The 20,077-nt window shown below is 40.3% G+C and overlaps 1 protein-coding gene across 1 annotated transcript; it reads right to left on the reverse strand.

Annotated features, from left to right (window-relative positions):
• Positions 1 to 867: 867 nt before the first annotated feature.
• On the reverse strand, positions 868 to 19,662 carry ddx6 (DEAD (Asp-Glu-Ala-Asp) box helicase 6). The gene is made up of 14 exons (XM_084065390.1): positions 19,524 to 19,662; positions 15,499 to 16,125; positions 14,698 to 14,758; positions 12,942 to 13,046; positions 12,120 to 12,249; positions 10,262 to 10,408; positions 9,572 to 9,666; positions 8,372 to 8,494; positions 8,049 to 8,177; positions 7,564 to 7,680; positions 6,884 to 6,947; positions 6,194 to 6,295; positions 5,332 to 5,514; positions 868 to 4,871 (listed from the first exon to the last, which is right to left on the reverse strand). Exons 2-13 carry the CDS (start codon positions 15,717 to 15,719, stop codon positions 5,336 to 5,338), a joined length of 1,473 nt encoding a protein of 490 aa, XP_083921516.1. The 5' UTR covers positions 15,720 to 16,125; positions 19,524 to 19,662; the 3' UTR covers positions 868 to 4,871; positions 5,332 to 5,335.
• Positions 19,663 to 20,077: the final 415 nt, after the last annotated feature.

Consider the following 20,077-nt stretch of genomic DNA (forward strand, 5'->3'; position numbering starts at 1 on the left):
TGCTGTATTAATAAAAATAAAATAAAAGCCAGCGTGACCGAAGTACAACAATAAAGTGACTCAGTGACTGCTATCTCCAGGTCACAGTTCAAACTGCAGGACATGCATTAGTCAATGAGCTCAACAAAACAGCACCACCTAGTGGGGATCTGACTGTACTTAAAACATTATTTTAAAACATTCAACCTGGTGTCCATGAAAATAGACACACAAATCAAGCCCAATACCCATTTTCAAATATTTTTTTAAAGTATTAAATACGGCTTAAGTGGATAAGAGTTCCCAAACTGGGGGTCCCCACATTATTTTGGGGGGTCTCCAGATGATTAGCTTAATGTGCAACATTGTTTTCTCACTTAACAGTTAAACAGTTAACAAACCAATATACTGTATACAGGGTATCTGCACATTTCTAAAGTAAAAATGTAATGACGTAAGACTTTAAATAAAAAATGCCAAATATTCTGTAAGAGGCAAACATTGTGAATAGCCAAACTACAAGCTCACAACACCTCGGAGTGCGAGGCGTTGTGAGCTTGTAGATTGGCTATTTCCACAATATTTATGTGGAACGGACTCAAAACTAAATATAATGCCAACAATTCTAAGTGCTTGTCAGGGTGGGGGGGGGGGGGGGGGGTGTTCCCCAGTTCAAATGATTTTGGAGACATGGCGGGACACTGCCTGAAACGTTTGGGAACCCTTGTTGCAACGACGATGTATGAGTATGTCAGACCAGAGCTCCATCAATGAGGAGAGGGGGGGGGGGGGTAGAGAGGGAGACGTAAACTTACAACACGCAGATCGATGACTTGCAGTAACCCTGGCAACGCCAGACAAGCTGAAGAAAACATTTATACACACAAATGTATTTCAGTGAGCTTTATTTTCCAACAAAAACAATCACTTCATATCGTGACATTTTTTGGAACAAGTCAATTCTGCAAACTGCTCCACTGAAAAAAAGTCCAATTGACGATTGCAAGTGTCAATAATTTGGTGTAATTTCCCATAAACATCCCTGCTGAAACCACATTAGTTTAATAACCAAAAGAAATCCCAATTTGAGGGGCCATTTGTTGAACATGTGACTGTACCCCAAGCCTTTACTTTTGGATTTTTAAGATTGGTCAGCTATGACTTATTGAGCCCCCACCCCGTTTAGATTTACTGATGCCTTCATCTATACTGCAAAACCTGTGTGTTAATATACCTCTGTGTGTAAGTGGACGACCATTTGCACACCGGATAAATGAACACTACACATTTGACAGTTGAGAGGAATCCCCAATGAATCCTCCTTGACAGGTGAAATGTTGGAATGCACCAAAGACGTAGCCTGGTAGTGGTAAACCATCCCGGACACGGAATTCACCACTTCCATGCGTCTTCAGAAGACACATGGAAATGGAGAATTCCACTAGTACCTACCAAAGACCCACACAAGAGATGTGTTTTGAATATCAAGGAGGATTCACATTTGCATCAGGGCAGCAAAGATTAAATAAAACATCCCTCCCCGAAAATAAAATCAAAGACCTTGAAGAATGAGGCGACTTCCATATTTGCACAAAATCCAATCAAGTATTAAGTAGTCACCCAAATTGAGGGCGAGATGCTCTCGTCTCATTCTTCAAGATAAAACAGTGCCTCAGCCACTGGAAGTGACACCCAAAAAAAAGAGCGTCGTCAAAAGTATTGTTTTAAGTGATCAAAAATCTGGACGGATAATTGATGACTGATGTTACTACTTCTGCCAGTGACAGGCGAACAGACAGCTGCCACGTGCCTGTGTGACGGAGTTCCGTTCGAACGTCTACTGTCGCATTTCTTCTTATGTTTAACCCCCACCCACCCACCACCCCCAACACAAAAAACATCCAAATGAGAAATGCAAGTATGAAGGGCCTTACAGTAGACGAGTGAACAAAGACCCCTGATCCTAGCCAATGAGAAAGTCAATGAAAAAACATTAATTCAATTGATTACATGTGCAATACTTCTCATCTCGACTAGAACCGAGTAAAAAAAAGAGCATCTCAACATTTTAGTGTTAAAGGGATCCCGATTTGCAGAAAGGCCCCACGAATTACCTAAAATATACTCTGTCGCATTACACGTTGCTCGCCTAAAATAGCCGATACACAAGCGAGCCGGTCTCATACCAAGTGGAAAGATGCAACTATTAGCCATTATATCGATAACTTAGATTTTCTTCTTTTATATATAATTTGTTTTAATCTTTCATACAACAAATCTAATAGATTTTTTATAATCTAGGAAATAAATTAGTCTGATTTTTGCCATTTTTAGGGTTAATCTATAAGCGTTGTGAGCTTGAAGATAGGCAATTTAAATTTCTCATTAATTTAATCGATTAGCACGATTAGCGGTTGCACCCCTGGTGGCTAAATGGATGTCCATCGGGCCACGCATCCAGTGCTCATGTGGGTATGACAAGGAGCAGTTTGAATGGCGTCATTTTTTGTTGTGAGCTTGCATAAATCGGCTATTTTAGGCGCACAGCACAATCATACGACGCAGTATATAAATCAGGCTTCAATAAAACAATCAACCAGAGGACCTTAAAGCTAAAAAAGGGACATTCAGTTTGAATATAAGTATACCACAACTATTCTAACCCAGTCCCCCAAATATTCGATACAGGGCAACAAATTAAGCACACACACTCAGAGCGGTCTGAGGTGCAAAGATTTTTTTGTAGTTTTTTTTAACAAGCAGTCCCATGAATGGCAATTATCCTTCATGTCCATCCTCCCTGCCTCCCAACCATAATGTCCCACACCACTCCCATACACCCCCAGTGGCCAGGTGTACAAAATGCAGTGCAGTCAGTATTATTATTGCCTGAACCCATTATCTCGGTACTTGCGGTAAGTGCAACCCGCCTTACATAGGTTTGAATTTGTGCAGCAACTTTTAGTTAACTGGTTTTCCACCACTTTCAACCTAGCATACCTCTTTCGGGCATGATTTAAAGGCCGATTTCAGAAATAACAAAAACGGCAGATCTACAAGCTCGGCTATTTCCACCATTTCTGAAAGCGGTCTTGAGTGGTTAAAAAAAGCCAGCTAACTCACAATGCACCAAGACATAATTTAATTCCTGCTACACGTTGGGTCAGATGTTTCATTTTCATATATTAGGCCAACATTCTTCAAAAGAGGGGGGGATAAGAGCATCTTTCTCCCAAATATTTGCAAATAATGTACCAGTGCTTTAACAGCACACAGATCCTACGTAACAGCTAAACACCTCCCCAGGACAGCTATACACCTCCCCAGGAATCAACAGAAATTCTCCTTCTGCCAATTCAGCTGCACTGCAGCAAGTAGTATTACTACACGTTACTGAATATAATTTTTTGACTCTTCTCAACACAGACTCACTATTGCTGAATGTCCCAGTGAGTGTTCATGAGTCACGACAACAACAAGCCAAGGCTGCTGACAACAGAAAGAAATTATTCAAACGCACATGGGCTTAACCAAGCCATCTGTCTAGAATGGAGTCTTGTCAACACTGGTAAAACGCAAATATGATAATCAAAGCGCAATTATTTAGAGGCAACATTAAGTGCAGCTTTGACAAATTGCACACGCGCCATCGAATTTGGGGTAAAAACACATCTGGTGAATTGCCTCCAAAGGATTTCATGCAATTCAAATGTGGATTCTAAGGAATTCGTCAATTTCTTAAACAAAAAAAAAAAAGGAAATCATAAATAATTCACAGACCAATGTTGCTGTTCAAAAAGATTAACTGGCAGTTATGGGAAAAATCTCTCCAGTGATAACTAGATCCAAATCCAAAAAAGGACCAAAAAAAAGCTTCTTGCTCTGTCAGCCAGCCTTTCAAACTTGTTTAAAACAATCTTTAAAAGGAAATAAGGTATATACAAGGTATACAAGGGCGCGCCCAACACATCTGGGCCGCACATCTAGCAGATTAGAGTTATGGCCATCCATAGGAAGGTGACGAAACTGGACAAAAATAAAATAGCTTTTTTTTTTCTCCTCACACTCCACCAAGACGGGAATCGTAGTGACTCAGGGTGTCTGTCGATGGGCTGCAAGAGTTCTCATCAACTGTTAGTGTTCTGGTATTGAAGACGGTGGGAGGGAAGGGTCTCGGTTATTTTTTTTAGAAGCACACGCTTCTCCACATGCATGCGGACAGTCTCTGGCTGTCTCTAATCCAGCATCCCTGTCCGTGGAAAATCCAAGTTTATGTCTTCATATAGCAGTCAGACTCATGCACAGCTCAGCCAGCAGAAAGACGAAGTCAGACCGCTTTATCCCTGTGGTAACGGATAGGTGGACCTAAAACAAATGACGGATTATGACTTCACCTCGTTTAGAAGTGAATTAACGAGACAAATTGTTGACTAGGCCAACGTGATTTTCTGGGATGAAGTGAGCAACATGACAAAAAAAACGGGGGGTTATTACTTCAGAACAAGTTAAGCATCTTGTTAAGGCACTTGATACAAATCCATAAAAACAGAATCATGGCAGGGGGCGGTGGGGGGGCGGAGATAAGGGTCTGTGTGCTGGCGTGGCGGTGACAGGTGGACAATATGAATCAACTTGGTCCCCTGCATTCCCTCCACTCCCATTAGTGATGTCTTCTTCTGGATGTAGTGGTGCAGCGAAACAAACAGCCCCTTGTGGAAACAGACTCCAGGTTCATCCTAAACGGATCCATCCATATACATTCCTTGTGGTGGAACCCAAAACAGGAAGACAGATGGAGGCTATACATAAAAAAAAAGAAAATTCCAAGACACGAATGAAAGGGTGAGGGGGGAGGGGGGGGATGTACATCAGGGTGTGAAGGAGGGATTAATCTGTGGAGAGAAAACGGGACAGTGTATTTTACATTTCTGTTATGTCAACCCCACATTCAAGTTCTCAATTCTTACATTTCAATCGCAAATAAAATATTTACCAAATTTCTTATGCATGTTGAGATTATTAATGCAATGTATTCTCACCTACTCTTGCTAAAGTAAAAGCAAGCATTAGCCATGTCCCTCCCACCATGAACTACAATAACCTACAGAATGAAAGCGGCTTTGCTCCTATCGAGTTTGGAATTGGATTATTTTGTCTGAACAGCAAAAAACAAACAGATTTTTGCTTATCAGATTTGAACCACTCTTCTAGGTGGTTTGAATTAAGTTTTCTAAATCGCCGAATCTGGTTACCTGGTAGATCAAAAAGAGGTTTAAATACCGGTAGTTTGAAATGTCAATTTCCCAAGATTTTCATGAATATTATCATAATAGGTAGGAGTATGGTTGTCACCTGCTCAGGGCTTGAGGAGAAGCTCCCCGGTCTCGCTGTGGTACTCTGCCACATATAGACTCTTGTCGATGATGCCGGGGATGGGTTTAATCTCTGTTCCTAGCTGCTCCTCGATGCCCTTCAGGTTGAAGCGGTCGTCATACGTGATCAGGTTGATGGCAAGACCCAAATGTCCAAAGCGGCCTGGGGGCGAGGGGAACCAACACTATCAAACTCCATACTACCTTAAAGCCATACTGTGACACATTCATTTTAGTAGTCTGTTTGGTGACACCTCTGGTCTGTCTATGGTGCCGCTCTGAAACGAATGCTGCAGGGTTCTAGCGCAGAGGATTTTTTAGAGAGCAACAAGAAATGTTTCCATAAACAGTATGCATTCCATTTTATATAAATATATATATATCTGCTATTTTTGAATAGCCCAAAGTATAAAGTAATGCTTTATAGCTCAAATCTAAAAATGACACAGTTCCAGGTCTTAATGGGTTAAGTGCTGGGGTCAGAAACACGCAACTAAAAATTGTTTTTAAGAGTTCCACATAAATGGGTATTAACAAAAAACACATTTATGTGGAATAGATACTGTTAAGTAACTCGTTTAGTTGAAAAGGTTACAACCCCATTCATACATACGGTGTCACACACCGAAAACAGCCCATGTACAATGCTTTGCAATGCAACACTTTGAAAGCTTGTCCATTTTTTTTAATGTGCGTCTATAATGACGTACCCAAAATAGGGACACAAGGTGTAAACGGACGGTGCTATATATATATTTTTTTTATTCTTTATTCACACACACACACACACACACACACACACGTCTTATATATTATATAAGACGGAGACTTTTGTCTCTTACCAGATCGGCCGATGCGATGAAGGTACGTTTCCCCCAGCTTGGGAAAGTCGAAGTTGATGACGACGTTGACGGCTTGAATGTCGATTCCTCTTGTGAAGAGATCTGGGTGGAAGGACAGGTCAAATGAGCATTAAGAAATGGCTGATATCTTTCTCTTCCAAAATCTTTGGATCACATATTTTTTCTCATCAAATCTAAACACATTCTTAGGTGGATGTTTAGACACTTTACAAATACTAAAGAAAATAGCAGAATGTGTATCTGCTATTTTCTGCAGTACACGCTAACCCGTTAAAACCAGGAAAGCATCAGTGTCATTTTAGATTTTTGCGTTGGCTATTCAAGAATGGCAGATATACAAGCTCACGGCGCGTCACTTCATGCCGCGCTGCGAGCTTGTACATCTGCCATTTTTGAACATTTCTGAGAAGTCTTGAAAGTGTGTTGAGAACTACTGATTTATAAGGTATTTGTAGAATGGGCCTCAGGTCTTAATGGGTTATGCATAACTCAGACATAATGTCTTTACATTGTTACCACAGCAACCAATGATAGGTTGACGATATCTCAATACACCTTTTTTTGATCACCTACAAATGGCCGTGTGGACAGTCGGTCCTAAAGATCAGATTTGAGAAACAAACTGGATGAACATAAACCAATATACTGGTACCCAGCTGTGTCACTTACCAGTGCAGACAAGGTTTCGGCAGAGGCCATTTCTGAAGTCATGAAACACACGATTGCGGTGCTCCTGTAGAGATATAATAAGTAAGTAAATGTTATTTATATAGCACTTCTCACAGAGAAAACTCAAGTGCTTTACACACAATAAAAAATACAATGAAAAAGAACAGCAAAACTGTACAATAGAACTCAGAACAAAAACAGCCGACGTATTACAAAGAAGAAAAAATCTACGATATTCCGCAAATGCATGTCCAAACAGAAGTGTTCAGGTGGTTCTTAAAAAATGCCCCCCAATATAATATAAAAGACTGTTCGCATTCACTCACTGGATGTTTCTATAAAAATGTTATCAGCATATAAAGTAAAAGTGACATGGAAAGAGAGTAGACCAGAACTTTGCTTTGACAAAGTTAAACATATTCAATGTAGGGGTGCAACAGGTAAATCAAAATCATCGATTTAACCAATGATTAAAAATAAAGCTTGTAGTTCGGCTATTTTCAAATAGCCAATGTATATAGGGTTAAAGTGGTTAAGCTTATTTTGATGCTATATTAACTATTTTACTGGAAACCCCTTCAAGGACCCCTGGGGGTCGCTGGACCCCACTTTGAGGACCACTGTGCTAAAAGCCTACATTGTAAATGAGTAAATGTAACAGGTGCTGGTGGTGAGCTGACCTGTCTCATCTTGGCATGGATGTAGAAACATGAGTAGCCCAGCTGGGAGATCTTCTTGGCCAAAAGCTCTACTCTCTGAGAGGAGTTGCAGAAGATAATAGACTGGTTGATCTGGAGCTGGAAAGGGGGAAAAAAACATAGTTAATGACGTACAGTAACAGATTATCCATCTTAGCTCATAATGTGTCGTGTTCTGACGCGTTGTGAGCTTGCAGAACTGCTATTTTCGGCTAATGCTCCCCTCAGAATAGGGATGCTATATGGTTGAAGTGGTTAATGTAAAAAAAAGGAAATACTAATCCTATCAAAAAGATTAAGCTGTAGTAACGCTGAGGACCCCCTAAGGGTCCCGGACCTTCTGTTGAAGACCCCTGGTGTAGATGGAAGAAAATAATATATAGAGCCCTGGGTGACTACAGTCAAGGCAGTAGATAAGGTTTAAGTGGTTAACACAAACAGTAAATAAACAGCCAGTAAGCACTTACCCTGGAGAACAAGGTGTTAAGGCAATGAACCTTTTGCCTTTCAGTCACGTAGGCGTAATACTGAGTCACTCCTTTCAGGGTGAGTTCCTCCATCAGGTTAATCTCATAGGGCTTCTGCAAGTAAGAATTCTGCAAAGGACAGCAAGGTGAGAATGAGCTCAGCTGACTTTTTTTTTTTTCTTCCATAAAAAACAAAGACAAAAACAATCTTTCAATATATTGCATACTTCCTGCCCGCTCTGTGCCATTATATAACAAAACAAGGTATAGGCGGAAAGATTCCAAAGTTTGTGCAACAAGGGAAAACGAAACTTCAAACATACCATAAACTTCTGCACACTGAGTGGGAAGGTTGCAGAGTAAAGCAGGATCTGCCTCTGCTTAGCCATGAAGCCCAGAAGCTCCTCCATCATCGCCATGAAGTCCTGAGACAGGAGCTTGTCAGCCTGATGGCAAAGAGACAGACATAGCATTCAATAGACTGGCCTGGCATTGCCAGCTGCAAAACGTATTGCTCTGAACTAGGGCTGCAAACTATTGATTATATTCTTAGTGATTATCATTCCAGATGTCCGTCTGATCAGGGTCCACATTAGACCTGGAAAAGCAGGTGAAGCATTCAGCCTGCAGCATATTCCAACCGAAAATGAACTTTGTTCTGCTTCGGCAAGTCAATAAGAACAACATGAATGTCATTAAGAACTTTGGAAGTGGCTTTCCGGCGTTCTGTTCAGCAGTTCTTGCGCTTCCCAAGATGTTCCAACTAGCCAAACATCTCCGCTACAGTGTTTTATGTATTTCCACATTCTGCAGAAGACTTGATTCTACCAGCAGAGAACCATGGATAGTTTTCAAGGGAGGTTGGCTGAGAGGTTAGGAAGTACAAACGCCTCCAAAATCCGTCTCTGAGGGACCAGAAACATAACCTGTCGCAAGAAATGGCAAAGCTTCCCGTGACAAATTTACCAAAAAGCAGGAGCCACCGTTCCAGCTCTGTACACAATGCTCCAGTGCCTGTGGTATTGCTAGACAGACTACTGAGTGGGCGGTGATGTTCAGAACTCCTTAGGGCGAGTATAAAAGTTTTGTCCTAGATGAACTTTGTTCAGTTCAGCAAGCCCTGTCGAAGCTGGAAAAAGTTTGGCATCGTTTGGAGTATGCTACTACAGGCCTTTAGTCCCCCGGACCCCTAGGGCCTGACTTAGGTATCACTAGTCTATAGAAACAACACAGCAAGAAGGCTTAACATTACTCTATACTTGGATCACTTTACTTCATTGGCTCCTATACAAAACAGAACTGATGAAGTACTACTTAGTGTGTTTTATTCTCCTGAATACCTGAAAACATTAGCTGATAGTTGCAGCCCTACATCAATAATTAAATTTGTAAAAATGTTTGTCCATTAATGGGAAGCACAACATGTTTACTGTATGCATCTATATTATTACTTTGTGTAATCTTTTTAAAACTTATGACTTGCCCTTTTGACCAGCTGTTAAAGCCATTAAGAAAAAACTAACCTCATCCAACACGATCATTTGCACCTGGTTGACCTTTGCCACTCCCTTCTTGATGAGGTCCAAAATCCTCCCTGGAGTGGCGATGACCACGTGTACTAGAAAGTGAACAGACACATATGGTCAGTGGTGGACTGTACCTAAAGTACATTTACTTCAGTAATGTACCGTAAATTTCGGACTATAAGCCGCGACTTTTTCCCCATTTTTCGACCCTGCGGCTTATATAACAGTGCGGCTTATCTATGGATTTTTATAGCTAACGGCCACTAGGGGACCTCCTAAATCTAAGGATTTTACACCCGCGGCTTATAGTCAGACTTTACATTTTAACCACTAACCCTATATACTTAAGTCTCCCAGAGGCCTATGCTAGGCCTTTTTTCCCTCTGCACCAAAAATAGCTGATCTACAAGCTCATGTGTTGCGTTGCAAAGCGGTGCGAGTTTGTAGATTGGCTATTTTCACATGATCTTTGCCCTAGAATAGGGACGCTACACGCTAGTGTTTCTGTGGTTGCAGTTCAATTCTCTTGTTTTTTGTTAAAAGGAATTTATTTCTATGCATTTTCATGACAACCCTAACAAACACAGTGCCAAGTATGTGCTCATATGAACAGATCTATGGGGGTTAGGAAACAATCAAAATGTACAGTTAATCCTCAAGATAGCCCAACCTCATCTAGCAGTTTACCTGTTTCGTCAAGTCTCATGATGTCATCACGAAGGTTGGTTCCGCCTGTGGTTGCCATGACCTTTACCCCGCCCATGTGTTTGCTGACCTGGATACAAATTTGGCTCACCTGCAGAGCCAGTTCTCTGGTAGGCACGATGCCCAGAGCTGGAGGCACAAACGGATGAAGACAAATTAATGACAGAAAAACACATATTTCATAATAGTTTGTTATATATTACAAGTTCCTATTCAGATGTAAAAACTGCATGAAGAACAGTGGTTCTCAAAGTGGGGTCCAGGGACCCCCAGGGTCACAATAATTTTAACCGCTTTATCCATATTTTATACTTTGGCTATTCAAAATGAACAGATCTACAAACTTACAGGCACTGCAAGCTTGTACAGCTATTTTAGAACAATTCTTAAGTCTTCAAAAGGTTTTTGAATTCTTTTGAAATAAATGAGAATTCGTTTTAGCCCACATCTTTTCTGGGGGTCCCTGGCAGAAAATCTTTACAGATGGGGGTCCGCAGCAGATGCATATCCATTTGGGGGTTCTTGACATGAATAAGTTTGAGAACCACTGCTATGCAACAGTTTGAGAGAAATAAATGATTCATGAATAGGATTTATCATTTACGTTTATTTTGCATTCAAACAAAGGATTATCATGTCTGTCAGTGGTTGCTTGTTAAGACAGTGAAGAGACAAGAGGCTGAGGGCACAGAGCGAGCAGGAATAAAACCTGGGGACATCGTAATTATTTGTCTGACACACTGTCAGCTCAGCTAGACAAGAATTTAATTAGAGCTTTAACCTGGTTTAGCCACATGAACCCTAGCGTCCCAATAGGCTTTTTGTGCATAACTGGAACACCAGGTTTCCAGAAGATAGGCATACCATTCAGTTTCCCCATAGGTTAGTTCGATTGGCTCTGCAGCAGATTTGATAACACCTTCATATCTTTGCTGTCGGGCAGAAACCTCTTATCTCCATATTCTAACTGTGTTTTTTTGAGTGGTGCCAACCACTCCTATATCTGACTTTGTCCGTGTGTCCGTATGTATGTATGTCTGTCTGTCTGTCCAATAAACAAACATTGATGACAACATCAATACGGGGCTCATCAAAGGCACCACTCTCTTCACACAGGATGTGATTTTTCATAAATGAATGCCTTACTTGATCATACTGCAGGGTCACACAAAAGCATCAAAAGTAGCAGATCCGCAAGCTCGAAACGAAGCGACACGTTTTGAGCTGGTTGATCTGCTACTTTTGCTATTTTTGAACTTGACTCCTGAAAAGTAACAGTTTTGGACATATGAGATGTACACCCGACAGACTAAATGTTTCAGGTTCAAATCTGCTGCAGAGCCAATCGACGAAGCTATGGGAAAATTAACTTGTAAACAGGTATACCACCATCTGGAAACACAGGACCACAGTTATGCACAGAAGATATTCTGGCGCTAAGCGTTAACCCATTAAGACCTGGTCACTTTAGATTTCTTTGGGCTATTCAAAAATAGCAGATATACAAGCATGAACTTGTAGATCTGCTATTTTTGAAAAATCGTGAAAAATATTTTTTTATATTTTTTTCCAAAAAATTGTTAGGATTTAGATTTTTTTTAGACGCTGCCTCAGGTCTTAATGGGTTAATAGCTAATCTACAAGCTCACAACGCATCGTAAGCGTCTCTCTACGCTGAGACGAGCCCTCCATTGGCGTCTCCGGTCATCCCAATTCTCCATACATCGGGATCACTGGAGCTTGCAGATCAGCCATTTGCAGCCAAGAGATTTGGTGGTGACTGAAAAAAAAAGTGGGGGGCCTAGTATAGACCCCTGGGGGACAGAGTCACGTCTCTAACCTTGTATGCAGTCCCTCTTCAGGTCGATGCGTTCAAGTAAGGGGATGAGGTAGGCTCCACTCTTTCCTGTGCCATTCTTGGCTCTGGCCAAGATGTCCCTTCCTGACAGTGCAATGGGAATGCTCTCCTCCTGGGGACCAAAATGACATCCGAGTTAGGGCTGCAAGTTATCGTTTATCTTCTTAGCGATAATTCTATGGGTTATTTTCATGATTAATCAATAGTTTTGATTAATCACTGATGAATACAATCAGTCTATCAACAAAAAAAACAAATAGATTTTATATTACCCATTGAGACCTGAAGCCGATTCTACATGTCTCCTAAATCTCAACAGTATTCTGAAAAACGTACGTTTCTATATCAGTGGTGCTCAATCTTTTTCAAGTCAAGGAACCCCAAAATGATACGTATTTGGCCGCGGACCCCCATCAAAATATTTCGTTCCAGGGGCCCCCAGAAGCAAAGATTCGAGTTAAAAATGTTCGCTTTAAAAAAATATATATATATATTCAAAGATTTGCACACATTTTCACGATTTCTCAAAAATAGCCCAAAGTGTAAAATAATGCTTTTTGGCTCAAATCTAAAAATGACACAGTTCCAGGTCTCAATGGGTTAATCAACAAAATCGATTAGTGTGACTTATTTACTTATTTAGTGCCAGAGAAAAAAGAAAATCTAGATAGATCTGCTACTTTGCTACATTTGATAATTATTTGTTTTTCTTTACTTATTTTTTTTTTTTGATTAACCGTTGCACTCCTAATTTGAGTGTCAGTAGCCTGTCCTGGTCTGACAATTGAAAATCAAAACACCTACCTGGATCGGAGATGGTTTTTCCCAGCCCATCTCAAAGATTCCCATGAGAAGCTCCCTCTTTAGGCAATAATCTTCAAATTCGTTGCCTTTAGTCGCAGTCACGTCCTGTATTACAGTAAACACCATTCATCAAGTTAAAGTAAATAGACAGTTACGTTTTCTACCAGAGAACAGATTATTTTGATGATCATGACAGTCATCGTCATAATTATTAGGCTGATGTATAAATCCTCACAAGCAGTCAACTATTATTCCTAACTAGAGATTCTAATTTTGAAGGCATTATTTTTTTCAGTGGGAGGGCAGCATGTTTATTTTTAACGGTCTCTAGGGACATCTCCCAGGCTAATTATTTCCCTACAGTTGCCGTGCCATTTACAAAAAGAACAGTTATAACAATAGCAAATAAAACATACTGAATGCAAGATGGGCAATTAACATTTTGCTTTACTGGTCGCATGAAAAAGAAATGCATCTAAGTGATGACTGGTTGTGTTTCATGAATGTTTCTAATTCTAACCAAGTGTGCACTAATTACAATGGCAGATGTGTTGGTTTGTAGTATATGTAGGATAATATACTGGAAGCATGTCAGTTAAAACAGCAGTGGGGTTATTTTCTCATCATCGGCCTGCTCCCAGTGCATCATCACTTACAAATACAAAGAGTGTAGTGCACATGTATTCTTAACTGGGCCTTATAGTCATGGTTATGTGGTACATATACTGATTGATCCTTTCTCCAGATGATAGAAACAATTCAAACACAACAAACTGGTGAAACTGTATCCTATGATACACGTGATGTGCATCAGAGGAGACGTGGTTGTCTACACCCTCCGCAATAACAACGGTGGGGGTTGGCATGACAGACTAAACAAACATGGGGGGAATTGGCATAACAAAATTGGGGAGAAAATGAAAAACTAAAACAGTCAAGCAAACAGAAATAAACTCTTGACTCTCAAGTTGGGCTTAGATTTGTCACGATCATTTCACTGCAAATGACCGTTGCAGGTGAAATGAGCATGACAAATGTCAGCCCAACTTGAGTTTGTAAGGACCCCGGTCATCAAACTGAAGCTTTGTCGCATCTACCCAGTGCCCTTGTATCTATTTACCCTTTCACATTTGAGAGAGAAAACGGTGTTGAAACAACATCTTTGTTGTAGTTTATATGCTGCGAGTCCAGCACCCGGACTTGCATCACAGGTCCACTAATGTCAGATTCATAATCCATGGGGACACATTCAAGAGTTAATCATTTTATTATTTTTTTGGATCGACTTTTATTAAGCTGGGAAACCATTTCAATTTCTCATGGGAATCACCATCATGACTTGAAGGTTTGTAATCAATGAAACTACCGTAACCAGTTACACCCCAGCATTCTTATTGTGGGGAAGGCTTGGAAATAGCAGATTGACAAGCTTGTTGATGTGCCATTTGCTGAGAAAACTTTCAGTGATTAAACCCTCTACTTAGTTTACCGGATTCCCAAAAGCTCTATACTGACCCGTTTTCTCACTACACCAAATATCTGTGCCAAAAATAGCCTATCTACAAGCTCACAACGCTTGTACATCTGCTATTTGTGCCCAAGAATATGGACGCCAGGATTCAAGTGGCTAGCTTTAGAATGGAAAGTGAGAAATTGAGCTATTTATTCTGTTGAATGAGGAATGAATGCATACATCTTGCACCCGGGAACTGCAAAAGCACATGAGCATAAGGTATCAAATCTGTTATGCACCTACCGAAGTTTTCATCCTTGTGTCTTTTGGAGGGAGTTTCAAATTTTTCTTCCAGTCATCTCCCCTGTTGAACAGAGTGGAAATCAGCACTCAGGTCAAAATTTAAGATGGGTGTACACACACAGTACGCTGTAGATCATGCACTGCCAAATCTTTCCTTTGATGAGTTGAATACATAGGACCACAATGGAAACAAACCCTCAGGGCTTTTTGTGTTATCCTTTCAGCATTATTGTAGAACTGTACCTCTGTATTTTTGCAAACTGTTAAGTTCTCAATCAAATCGAAAGCTGATCGGAAAAAAAAACGATTCAATACTCTTCAATACTATGCCAATTAACCCATTGAGACCTGAAGCCGATTCTACATGTCTCCTAAAGCTCTACATTTTTCTGAAAATGTATGTTTCTATATCAGTGATGCTCAATCTTTTTCATGTCAAGGACCCCCGAAATGATATGTATTTGGCCGCGGACCGGACCCCCTTGTTCCAGGGACCCCCAGAAGCAAAGATTTGAGTTACAAATGTTTGCTTTAAAAATATATATATTCAAATATTTGCACACATTTTCACGATTTTTCAAAAATAGCAGATTTACAAGCTCGTAGCGCGGCACTCGGTGCCGCGCTATGAGCTTGTACATCTGCTATTTTTGAATAGCCCAAAGTGTAAAATAATGCTTTTTAGCTCAAATCTAAAAATGACACAGTTCCAGGTCTCAATGGGTTAATTGAAAAAGTAATTGATAGAATAATCGCTAAGACAACAATGGATAGTCGCAGCCTTATTTAACTTTAACTCACTTGATGACAGTGTTGGCTGTGGGGGCTGGCTGGGAGCTACCATTGTTGATTGTGCTGGAGCCTTTCATCAGGCTTAGTTGCTGTTGTTGCGGGCCTCCTCCTCCGCCTCCTCCGCCTCCTCCTCCGCCCGGTCCTCCAACAGGCTTAGCGGAACCTCTGAGCTGTCCATTCTGGTTGGACAGGCCCAAAATTATTGGGTTCTCTGTTCTGACGGTGCTCATATTCACTCAATTTGTCTGCTTCAAAAAGCAGAGAAATGTCTACAAGTGTCCGAGTAAAAGTGAGTCTAGTCCTCCTCAGGGGGATCTTATGCAAGCTTTGAGGATTGTCCTTCCCTCTGATAACAATTGTCCAAAAGGCAATTTATTCAAATCATTGAATCCGGGAGTCTTCAATAAACAGTTTCGCTGTGGAACTTTGCACAGAGTCTCAAAAGACTAAATGGATTTTGCAAGCTAAAGAAATGGGACTAAGCACAGATCCCTTTAGCAAATGTGGGCTTAGACTTGCGGGTCTCACGGGCAAAGTTGGCCGGCTAACTTCCAAGTACTGGCCAACCATTTAGCTAGCCATCTTGTTTAGCCTAGAGCCGTCTTGTCTTTTCTCTCAGGTCGTCGTTTTCTTACCCTGAAAATACACAACAACCGTGTTAGAAACGCTCATTACAAATTGCTCTTCGTGAGTCAACATGGTAACAATGGTAGAAGACAGAAACAAACTGCAAAGGGAATTGTTCCTAGTCCTGAGATCATTTGTAACTTATTTGGTGAAATAATGTTTCTGTAGTCTGACGAGCCAGGCTGTTGCCTCTCACAATTTTCAAATGCTTCCGTCATACAGTTTGGAGCACGAAAGCGCTGAAAATGATCAAGCAATTAAGTGGATTTGACGCCTCATCCCGTGTCTGTTCCATCTTTACAGTCACGCAAATGTGTCCCAATATAAATCAAAATCATATTTTTCATAAAGATATCTTTAAATACATTTTCATGAAAGGAAATGACAAACAGATGACAGATTCCTGTCTCAGTTTTCGGGAGGTGTAGTTCGAGACTATGGAACCAGGCTAGTTCGAGACTCTATAGCATTCAGAGATTGTGGAATAGATGTCTGGCCATGCAAGACTAATGTTTCTGTAACAAACAGTGACATTAGCAGCATTTGTGGAGCCCCCTGTGGGTCTGAATGAAATCTCTACACAAGCCAAGGTCCTGCATTGTGTAGAAGCCCGTCAATAAGTGATTCACATTTGGGGTAGATCAGATTATGCGTTCATGGTTTTTGACATTTCTGGCAAAATACTCCGCCCCCCACAAACTTGACGGAAACGGCCATTAATGGTAAGCCTGTAATACGTAATCGCTTGATTGCAATTATTTGAGAAAATCGCAATTATTTTGCATTCATCGGTATGAATTAATCGGTAGAAAGTTTGCCGATAATGAGCTTGTAGATAGACTATACTAGCATTTTTTTTACAATTTGAAAATATACAATCATTAAGTGCATGGCCTGTTTTGACCATAGCACATTATTTATATTGATTATTGGTACCAGACCAGTCACTGTCATTTTTGTATTTTTTTGTCATATCCACCCTCAGGCTTCTGCCAGTTTTGTTTACAAAGCATAAAAGGCAAATAGAAATAATGTAATTTTGGAACATATAAATTTTGATTTATATGTTCCAATGTTCAATGCTAAAATTCTAATTGTTAATAACAATTATGTCTTTGACAATTAATCAGCACGTAACATTTCATGATCGTGACAGCCCTAATTATAGGGGAGTTGCGTCATGATCCAAGGAATTAATTGAATAATAATTATTGTACGACCTATGGTTCAAGAGTTGTAGGCCAAGATGCTAAGGGGCTTGGTATTGCACCACAATGAGGCAGATTTTAAGAATTTGGAGTCTTCCTTGGCCTACTGGACATGAAAATTTTGTCAGTTCAGTGATTTCCAAGATTATCTGCACACACAGACAGACACATAGACACAAGCGGGCGAAAGCATATCTCAACACATTGCATCGTGAGGCATTGTGAGCTTGTAGATCTGCCATTTTTGCTATTTTGAACATTAGTGGATTTCATAAAACGAGGGTAAACGACGCCCTCATGTCTTCTTCTAAAAATATGTAGCTCAAAACACGTCACACTATCTCAAGGTGGTACAGTGGGCACTTGAGAACTCTGGGCACCATTTTTTACATTTATTTTATAAATGGGGGCATAAACAAGTTGAAAGGTACATTTAGGTCTGATAATAATGATGTAGGCTACCGTGCATGTTCAAATCATGTATACGTTACATTATTTCTGACCATTTTCCAAAGCATACATTTATTCACTTTTCATTTTGCAATGCAACATGCCCACTCGACCTGTATGCTCTGAAGTATGGCTGTGATTCTTCTGCTGTCGCACGATTCAATTTCGATCCTCGAGGCTACAATTCGATTAAAAAAAAAATGTGTTTCCCCATTTGAAAATGATTCCTAATCAGTTTTATCCAGTGGCGGTAATGCACCAAAATGCTGGATGCCAATTGCCAACTGCCGTAAAACAATAAGAAAAAGAGATTTCCTTTTAATTCACAACAATCATATTGTTGTCATCTGGACTTTAACAATCAAGTGCAGCCTAGTTATTTCCAACAGCTCAAACGAAAAAAGATATAACATCAAAGATGGTTGCTTGTAAAAAATATTGGCTTTGATGGCATCTTAAATTAGGTGTAGTTCTATTTGATGCATAATTGCCTTGAATTAATGAGTGTCAGCTGGACACCCATCTCCCCTCTGCTGTGCTGAACTGAAAGTGACTGAAGTAGGTTTCATTTTCCCCCTAAACCCAAAACGATTGAAGACATGATAATACTATGATTATGGCAAGCTTACATTTCATACACACACACAACCACACCATACAGTAGGAACCACCGTAACTTTGCCAGATATAAACAATACACAAAAATGTTTTTTTAATCCATTTTTGAAATTCTGAATCAATTCTGAATCGTTGATAAATGAATCGATTTTTCCCCCCAACAATCCTACTTTCAAGGCTTCTGGTTGTTGATGAAGTGTCAAGTGACAGAAAACCTATGCATTAAACCAACCAGCCGGTTGGTTTAATGTCAACCAGCTCAAAACCATACTGTCAGATGAACAAACGTTGCGTTTATGTTCTGAGCTAAACGTTAAGCCGTGCGACGTTATCGCACGCCAATAAAGGAGCTTGTAGTTTGGCTATTTTCAAACACCGTCATACGACAGAGCATAAAATACAACATAGTTAGCAACAAGCTACGCAGAAGGCAGCATTTATCGGCACGACGTTAGCACGTAAAATATGTGTATACATACAGCGTGTCGTGTGACTAAAAACACAAACACAACAAATTAAGTGTCGACGACATTTTTCTTGTTCCGAAGTGCGACGGAATATTCATTATTAACCCTTTCGTTCTAGCCGGTGCGTTAGCATTACATGCCCAAAAAGGCTGACCGTTAATGACACACCGACACATCACTTTTAATGTTAATGTCAACGGGAAACCACTAAGAAGAACTCGGTGGTTGTTGGTTAGCCAACATTAGTAGCTAATGCTAACGTAGGGCTAGCGTTAGCTGCTAACTTGGCCAATGCGAACGCCAGGTTATCATAGCTACTAGCTAACCTGGCGTTAGCATTAGCTAAGTTAGCTAAACAACATCATGTTGCAATGGGCTTCCAGTTAAGACCAGTAGCTCGACATTAAGCTAAATGGGTCAACGTACTGGTCGAACTGGAAACCACATTCGAGGACATGTTGTTGTTATTACAAGTAGCAGCTGCAGGGCTAAGCTAACGTTAACCTATAGGCTTGGAGAATTAGCCAAGTTAGCAGCTAACTGTTAGCTAGCTAGGACAACATAGCCTCAGATACTCGGGAGCTATTAGGTTTATGTCGTAGAACGATCTGACTCGTCCCGTTTCTGTTGTTTAAAGATGGCGAGAAAGAAATTGACCGTTTACCTTTAGAATGCTGGAAATATTTAGTTTCACTGTGTGATGTTTTGTTTGTTTGGAGCAGTTGTTGTTTTAGCCTGACCATGAAGACTGTTAGTCTCTGGTGTCAAACACTACAGCAACGTTCAAGATGGCTTCCACTCTGCTTTGAGCCCTCCTTCCATCATCATCATCATCATCACACTGGTCAGCTGATTTCCAGTGGTGTAAAGTAACTAAGTACATTTACTCAAGTACTGTACTTAGGTCAAATTTGGAGGTTTCTTTCTTTTTCTTTTTTTTACTTTACTTGAGTATTTCCAATTGTCAATAAAAAACTTGAAAACTTGAGCTAGTTACTTTATGGATTTAGATTTTCATTACTAAACATACATTAACCACTTAAGCTCTGTATATTTCGGCTATTTGAAAATAGCAGATCTACAAGCTCGTACATTTTCAAAAGATTTTTATACATTCTGAAAGCTTGAAATGGGACATTCTGCATAATGAGTACTTTTACTTTCGGTACTTTGTGTATATTTTGATGCCAATACTTTTGTACTTTTACAGTAAGTACA

Source organism: Gymnoscopelus microlampas (assembly GCF_963454915.1).
Source record: "Gymnoscopelus microlampas genome assembly, chromosome: 8".
NCBI lineage: Eukaryota > Metazoa > Chordata > Actinopteri > Myctophiformes > Myctophidae > Gymnoscopelus > Gymnoscopelus microlampas.